Raw genomic sequence first — 9,102 nt, 5'->3', positions numbered from 1 at the left:
AATGTTGTATCAGAAGTTCGGGAAAAGATCATGGAAAAATTTGAGTTTAATTATGAGCTTGCAGAAATTCGGGATAATGCTCTAGTTAGAATATCTCTTGAAGATTCATCTCAAAGAAAGAACAGGCATAAGAAACATGTTCATTGGGAAAATTGAACGATCTGAAGAAGCATAAAATTATGGACAAAGGTGATAACTTGATTACTTCTCGTAGATTAATTTAATATACTTTCAAGCATGTTTATACAAGTTCTTTTAAAATATGTTATTGTTTTATTATTATTTTCAGTATTTTATTTATTTCTTCTCATTATGATAATGCTTGTTCTAGACCTTAAAACGATGCTTCATGTCACTGACATCAGTTATTGACTGTTCCTGCATTTTATTTTATAGAAAAATCACTAACACTAAATAGACAGAATTTAAGAGATATATCAATAAGCATTTGTCGCACATAAGCTAAATAACATCCAAAGGCAACGAGAAAACGTAAATAATGCGACGCAAGCCACAGGTACGGACACAGGCGGCGAGCGACAAAGAATGAATGCTGATTGGCCAGCCAAAATCACATCACACGCACGTGGTTGTCCCATTACTGTCAATTAATCAAAGTGCCCAAATAAATAATAGCAGTATTCATAATGACCGGGCAATGTGAGAAGTTATCGTAAAGTAATTGAAATTTATCAAATTGCCCAATTTTAATGGTCATTATTCATAATAACCAAGCATTATGAATACTGACCTAAATAATTACATTGCCCGTAACATATACACGTAGCAGAGCAGATGGTTAAACGAAGCATTAACATAAACGCGATCAATGATAATGATCAGACGCCTTTGGAATTGCTGGAGTTGCTCAAAATAATAAAGAACTGGAGCGTTTTCTTATGAGAAATGGACCAACAAGGGTTTTTGTCAAGTATCAGAATATAGCACATTATGTGGTCGAGAGGAAAAGTACCTATATCATGTCTTCATGCCATTATCAAATTTTATTTGGTTAGAAAATTTCAAGGAAAGGAAGTAAACGAGAATATTATAAATTTTATCACAGCGGAGCAGATTAGCGAACATTACAACCTTAGTTTGAAGGATTTAGAATCCTTGAAGCATGATATTGTGATAGCAATATCTCGCTGTACGATATTCTCTTCAAACCTGAAGAAGATGTGGTGAAGTACTTCAGAAACAAGAACGTTGTATCAGAGGTTAGGGGAAAAATCATGAAAAAATTTGAGTTCAGTTATGAGCTTGTAGAAATTCGGGATAATGCTCTAGCTAGAGAATCTTGAAGAAAAGTGTCAAAATGAATTCCTCTTCGTCCTCCGGTGATTCAGTAAGTAAGACAGATAATATGTAGTTTCAATTCCTTTAATTTCATATTGATTCTTATGAGAATTTGCTATTTTATCATTTAAAAAATTTCACTTTTTTTTTTCAAATTAATGTGAATAATTCAAACAATTCACGAAGTGATCCTTCAATGAAAATTCATGTTATGTCATATAATTTTTGTTCCGACTCGTTTTTTCTCTAAGCCTCTGTTATTTGTAGCAATAAGAAGAGCTGAGTTCATGCATTGATAAAATAATGAAGTTTATTTATCAAAAAAATTTTTTACATAGTTAACAAAAAATAGTTGAAATGTAAATAAACATGGAAATCTCACTAAAACTAAAGTTGAGCGTGGGTTTTGCACATTTATATTTACAGTATTCACTATGCATATGATATCAACAATATTCTATTCTCACATTTCGACATTTAACTTATTTCAGATATAACAACGAAAAAAAAAATCATAAAAAAAAAATTTGTAAATAATTTGTAGATTAGAATTGACATCCTATAGATATATTGATCCATAGGAGAGAATAATAACATGAAGATTGAAAAAGTTTGTTAGTCAATCAGAGATCGAACTAGATCTCGATTCAAGTTGAAAACGTAGTTTCTGATTTTTTTTCTAAATGTGACAAGAAATTATATTCATTATAATCATTTTCTGTTCAGTGGGCAGAAATAGTAATTTACGTAACAAGTCCGGAAAATAGGGTTTTTTTGGACGAATAGACAAAATTCCAGGACGAGCGTAAGCGACTCCTGGAAGTCTGTGAGCCCAAAAAAACCATTTTCGGGCGTGTTGCATACAATATTTTTTCGGCAACCATGTAAAATAATACTATCGCTGATGCTTTCCATATTTTATTGCGATTGCGATCAAAAAACATGCAAATTTTTGACAACTAATTTCATATGAACTGTCAGCCGTTATCTCGGTTGCTATGGATTCTATGATTCTTTTCCGGCCTAGTCCGGGAAGTACGTACTTTCCGGACTAGGCCGGGAAATGCTACTTTCTCAGAGAAAAAGCGTCCGGGAAGTGAGCACTTCCCGGACGGTTGCCGAAAAAAAAGATTTTTGGAATAAGGTAATCCAAATTAAATGTTATCATTCACCACTTTCTTTCAATTCATGAATAATTATGACAGTTGAATTCTTGACACATTATTTTCAATTGTAAAATCAGTGGCGTCGTCAGCATTTGCGAGGCTTCGTCCAAAATAAATTCAAAATAGTCGTTGTTTTGGTGAATTACTTTCGAAAATAAAAAACATTATGAAATGTTTTTATATATTAATATTTTTTCTAATTGATTGAGTACCAATACCAAAAGAGTAATAATTATTTGGTATTTCCAGGAACCTGGCGACATAGAGACCGGTTACATTCCAATTGAGACATGGATAACCCGAAGAGAAGAGATTGAGGAAATTCAGTCTGCTGTGTCTTCAGGAGATGCTGATAGTATATTCAGTGCAATTATGTATCTAGCTACCGACAGCAGGTTTTGGATTAGTGGAATTATATCACATTTGATGGGTCGTATGGTTAATCCCAAGCCAAAATATTCTCATTTGCTCTTTCCACCTTTAGAAAAATGTCTATACCAGAGGTTAGTTTTATAAGTTTAGTTGAAGTGAATTTTTTGAAATTAAGTTGATTACTTGGAAGAATATCTTAATTCACGCAGATATCTGAAGATTAATTATTATACGAGCATACTTGGATTATGAAATATGGGGAAGGAAACAGCAAGGTTATATGTGAGGTTTCCAGTTGAAATTAATGAAGAATTGGAAGTAATGAATCTTTGCTCATATATTGAAGCAGTGCACTTACCACGACAGAAATCTGCGAGCTGGTGCATTGTAGATTTTAAGTCTTCAGAACAAAGACAGGAGGGAATTCAAATTTTGAAACAGATCAAGATAAATGGAAAATATCTCATTGTTAAATCGGTGAATTGTAAATCCAAACTTCAAAAGTCTCGGAAGAAGTCTGATTGTGTTGATTCAGTTCAAGACTTCCTAAAGATTTAAATAAGTTTCAAATAAGATATATCTTTGTATAATGGAAGAGATTGATTGTTACATTGTTACCACATAAACTGTGAACTGCATAACCACGGACCAGAGTTTTTAAAAGGAATTGTTCTTATAGGAACTGCCCTCGAACGATCAGACAACATTCAGCTGATAAGTACGCTTTTAGATTTAGGCTGCAATGTAAATAGCAAGGACGGAAGATCACGGAATATTCTACACCTATTGGCCCTTAAGTATTTCCCTTCTAGACCTTATCTACAAGTAGCAGAGCTGATGGTTAAACGAGGAATTAATATAAACGCGATAAATGATTATGATCAGACGCCTTTGGAATATGCAGTTGCGGGAAATAATGATGAACTGGTTCGCTTTCTTCTGAGAAATGCACCAACAAGGGTTTTTGTCAAGGTCAAGTATCAGAATAATGCACATTATGCGGTCGAGAGCAAAAGTATATCATGTCTTCATACCATTATCAAATTTTATTTAGTTAGAAAATCTCAAGGAAAAGAACTGGACGAAAACATTATGAATTATATCACAAGGGAACTTTTTCACATTTGATTGAATGATTTAGAATCTCCCAAGCAGAATATTGAATATACGAATGTGTCGCTGTACGATATTCTCTTCAAACCTGAAGAAGAAGTGGTGAAGTACTTCAGAAACAAGAACGTTGTATCAGAGGTTCGGGGATTAATCATGGAAAAATTTGAGTTTAGTTATGAGCTTGCAGAAATTCGGGAAATTTGAAAGAGCGAAACATGAGAAGAATAAATAGGCTAGTATACAGGACTGTGCAAGATGGAACTAGGAAAAAACTCATTGAAGTTATTAAGAGACTGTTCAAAATTGTTACCATTTTAGGTAACAACTCACATGGTTTCGGACCTGGATATGGTAAAAGAATTCGACTATGTGATGAACTCCTCGCAATGTATACAGTCCATAATACTTGTGGAATAGATAAGTTAAAAGATATCATTTTTTTTGGAACTGCTGTTCACTACACCCACCATATTGATCTTGCAAATAGGCTTTTAGATTTAGTATGTAACATAAATGCAAGGGACTACGCAGGAAGAATTATACTGCATCTATTGAAAAAAACAAGCGATGAACCGGAATCTTACCTTAAATTAGCTGAGTTGTTGATCAAAAGAGGCATTGATCTGAATGCAGTAGATAGGAATGAGCAGTCTCCACTAGAAACTGCAGTTCTGCGTGAAGATTTCGATTTTACGATTTTGCTTTTAAGAAACGGAGCAAACTTAAATTCAAATCATTGCCAGACGGTCGCTCATTGTGCACTAAAAAGACGAAATTTAGCATGTTTCTATGCAATCGTTAAGTTCTGTTTAGTAGAAGACCTACAAGGTAAAAAAGTCGACGATAAAGTTATGGATTTTATCAGAAACGATAGTAATAGTGTGCATTACGAATTCTGTTTGAACGCTATAAACTTATTGAAACACAGAATTGTTTACACCAAAGTGATGCTGCATGATATTCTGAAGGCACCGAAAAGAACAGCTGTTAAATATTTGAGAAACAACTATGTACTGTTAGGAGTCAATAGATATATCATGGAGTATTCTGAATTCTCCTACGATATTATGAAAGTTAGGGATGAGGCTTTAATGAGGATAAATCTTGAAGATTCCTCCATAGAAAAGTTCAGATCTTTGTTTGGATTACCTAGGGAGTGCTCTGAAGTGATTTTATCTCATCTTAAAGACGATGATTTGAAAAATTTTTTAATCGCTTGGAAACATTGAACGCGAGTGAAAAAAATTCGAAATAGAATTGAACGGACAGGATGGACTGCAAATTTTTGCATTGATAAACCAAAAAAAAACTTGATCTTGTAAATAAGCTTTTATATTTGTAATACCAATGATACAGGACTATACTGCATCGATCATTAGATAAAGAGTTATTATCTATATTGATATGTATATTTACAATTGTCTTTTATGCATACAAATTTATAAGAATTAAATAAATTGAAACAATACCAAATGAAGTATTTTTACTTATACCCTGCACATAGAATGATTAATAGGCTTTGAAAAATATGGATTGAAAAAGTGAAAAATATGCATACAAATGTGCATCTGAAATATTAAAATTGAGCATTATACCATAACCATTAAAAAAATGGTTTATAGATTCAAATAAAATCGTTAAAATTCAAATAACTGGAAGCAACAGCAGAATTCCATTTAGATCTTGTAAATATTTGAAAAAATTGAAATATTTAAAAAGTATTTTTGTATAAATCCGACTACACTTTTTTCTGTAAGACTACTCTTATTGAATTCACTTAACCTATCAAAAATATTTTCAACGTATCGTATGCTACTCTCTCAAGAAAATCTATTGGTTTTCCATTTCAAAGTAGCCTTGACTATACAAGTAGAATTACATTCAACGAAAATTAAATTTTAATCCTTTGCGTTGAAGAATTTTGAGCATTCTTTATGGTTTACGCTTTTTCAGGATGGAAATCGAATTTGGTCATTTGAACAATAAGTTCAGAATGTTGAACGTTTTCAATAGTTTGCAGCTGTATTCCAGATGTCCCACCTTGTAACAGATCGGGGAATATCCCCACCACCAAATTCTTTAAAGGATACCGCACACACCATTAAGAAAAATTATCTCAAGTCAAATTAGCTGAATTTTTTATATGTTATACTCCAAGTCATTCCAAACAAAAAGTTCAATATGCAAAAGTTTTTCTATAGGCTAATTCTGGAGCTAGAGGCCCCTGAAAACTGTCATTTGTTCTCCATCGTTTAACAATACGTAACGTATTCTTGGATAATCATCACTATTCTGAGTAATCAAGTGACCAGTTATCAATATGAGATACTGTTAAAGGCATTGTTATTTGGTTTTGCCACATTTGGTCAATTATTTAGCGTCTCCCAGCTATAATTACAAATTCTTAATTTCAATTATTCGAAAATTGTTACAAATCGCCTTAGTCATATACAATAGAAAAAATGTTTATGAATCCTATTCCATACCTTATTCTACATCACATTCGAAAAAATGTACGGAGTGTTTGGTACTTTCAAAAGGAAGTGAAAGTTATAATCTCCAAGTTTCAGGAATAAATTTATGGGGCTATTGGAGAGAGAGTTGATAAACTGAAAATTTGAAGAAAGAGTGATTAGTCAATGAGCTACTAAAATTATATCAAACTAGATTGTTCATGATGAAGCCCGATGCAATCATATCCAATATTTCACTGAATTTATTACATTCAATTATCAGTATTGGATATTCAAGAAATTTATATGAATATATTCAAATATTCATGACTATAATTATTTTCAAAAAGCTAACATTTCAGCTGTTATTTGATGTATTTTATATATATTCTATTATAATTTATATTAATTCATTATTTTTTCATTCATTACTTCAATCAGATTTCGGCATATTAAGATCAAATCTCAATTATATAGGCACCGGCAAAATTAGGGAGATGGACAAAATGTCAACGAAGTTTGTCGTTCATTTTCTCGCCAATTTTAGCAATTTTTCTTTTAAATTGTAGCTTCATTCATCGGGAACCAATTGGGACAATCCAAAATGTTCAATACTAATTCCTTGTTTTATCGTTCTGTTGAAAATTCAAATAAACCTATTGAAAAATCAATATAATTTTTTTCTAGATAACGATTGCAGATGTGTGTAATTTAAAAAGGACAAACAGTTTGTGAATAAAGCAAAAAATCATTTCGTACCTATGTAAGAACCCACAAACGGCTCGTTAAAGGAATTTTATGGGTAGAAAAAAAACATTACCTCTGAGAGGTTAATTCTAAAAAGAAATCAATTCTCCAAATATGATCTTGATATCTGTACAACTGAAACAGCGGCGGAGAAAAATTCAAATTCAAATACTCCTGATGTAAAGTGAAAGCTTTTCTCTTATTTTTGTGTTCATTACGATAAATTCTTATTTACTACTTCGTTTATACTGATTCTTGATGTATTTTACGAACGAAATATTAAGTTGGAGATAATTCTACTTTGGGTAACTACCTACTCCATTAAAATAAGCTTAGTTATTCAACTTCAATAGTTTTTGAAGTCCGTACCTACTTTATGTTTCATATAAATACAGGTACCAACAGTTTTAAACTCAGTACAAAATTTGTTGCATTGGTGACTTGTCAAGGGGGCCTTAGCCTTAGATTTTGGGGGGGTCGCTGTTTATGGGCTTCAAGTTTTTTGATGGGACCATTTAGTACCTTGTCCTCTTCAAAGGCATATTAAGTGTTAGATGGTCCCATTTTTGGGGGGTCATGACCCCCCTGACCCCCCCTGAGACCGTCAAATTAGATTCTTCTTCATCCTCCAGTGATTCAGTAAGTGAGACAGATTTGTAGTTTCAATTTCATATTGATTTTTATGGGAATTTGCTATTTAATCATTTAGAAAAATGCACTTTTTTTTCAAATTGAGGTGAATATTTTGAACAATTCACGAAATGATTCTTCAATGAAAATTCATGTTATGTCATATAATTTTTGGTTTCTACTCGTTTTTTTTCTAAGCCTCTGTAATTTGTAGCAAAAAAAGAACTGAATTTATGCATGTATATTAATAAAGTTTATTTATCGAAAAAAATTGTTACATAGTTAACAAAAGAATAGTTGAGATGTAACTTAACATGGAAATACCATTCAAACTTAAGCTGGGCGTGGGTTTTGCACATTTATTATTTATATTTACAATATTCACCATGCATATGATATCTACAATATTTTATTCTTAATATTTTGACATTTAACTTAATTCAGATGAAAGAACGAAAAACAAATTAACAATAAACAAAATTTGTAGATTATAATTGACATACTATAGATATATTGATCCATATGAGAGAATAATATCATAAAGATTGAAAAAAACTGTAAGTTAATCAGAGATCGAACTAGATCTCGATTCAAGTTAAGAACGTAGTTTCTGATTTTTTTTGAACATGTGACAAGAATTTATTTTCATTTTATTCATTTTCTGTTCAGTGGGCAGATAATTGAAGATTTTTGGAATGAGGTAATCAAAATTAGATAGTATCATTCACCACTTTTTTTCAATTCATGTATAATTAGTTCAATTCTTGACACATTATTTTCAATAGTAAAATCAGTGGCGTCGCAAGAGCGTAAAAATGGGGGGTATTGGGGGTACTTAAACTTTCAAGATTTTCAAAATACAAAATTTTAGAAATCTCGCATAGACGAAGAAGACAAATTTTGCAATAAAATGAATAATAATCACTTTACTTTCCTTTGAATCGACACGTCAGTAAAAAATCTGACCCCTTTACGGTTTATGAGTTTATTAGGTATCGCTTTCATGATGGGTACTTTTATTGCACTACGAGCTCGTCTTTGTCCGGGGTTTATTTTTTCCGCTTTTTCGGCATCGCCCTTTATTTGCCATCTGTCATTTTTGCATTGGTCATGGTTATCAAAGAACTGAACTGAGTAATTCACATCGAAAAATCGTCTTGGCTGTGTTGTACATTTTATTGTGTATCATTCAAATTGGAATTTATTTGTGGAGACATCAGTTTTGAATTGACTTTATCTACAGGGTGTTCCTATATTGGAGGTACATGAAAATGACAGATTTCTCGGATCACTTCAAGAAAAAAAAAGTGCTATAACATGAG

The 9,102-nt window shown here is 32.0% G+C and overlaps 1 protein-coding gene across 1 annotated transcript; it reads left to right on the top strand.

Annotated features, from left to right (window-relative positions):
* Positions 1-787: 787 nt before the first annotated feature.
* On the top strand, positions 788-5,946 carry LOC123683184. The gene is made up of 2 exons (XM_045622094.1): positions 788-1,348; positions 2,715-5,946. The coding sequence occupies exon 2, from the start codon at positions 4,166-4,168 to the stop codon at positions 5,177-5,179; it is 1,014 nt and encodes a 337-aa protein (XP_045478050.1). The 5' UTR covers positions 788-1,348; positions 2,715-4,165; the 3' UTR covers positions 5,180-5,946.
* Positions 5,947-9,102: the final 3,156 nt, after the last annotated feature.

The sequence above is a fragment of the Harmonia axyridis genome, chromosome 6 (assembly GCF_914767665.1).
Source record: "Harmonia axyridis chromosome 6, icHarAxyr1.1, whole genome shotgun sequence".
NCBI lineage: Eukaryota > Metazoa > Arthropoda > Insecta > Coleoptera > Coccinellidae > Harmonia > Harmonia axyridis.
Note: the sequence above shows the minus strand (reverse complement) of the source record. Positions and strands in the feature narration are given on the sequence as shown.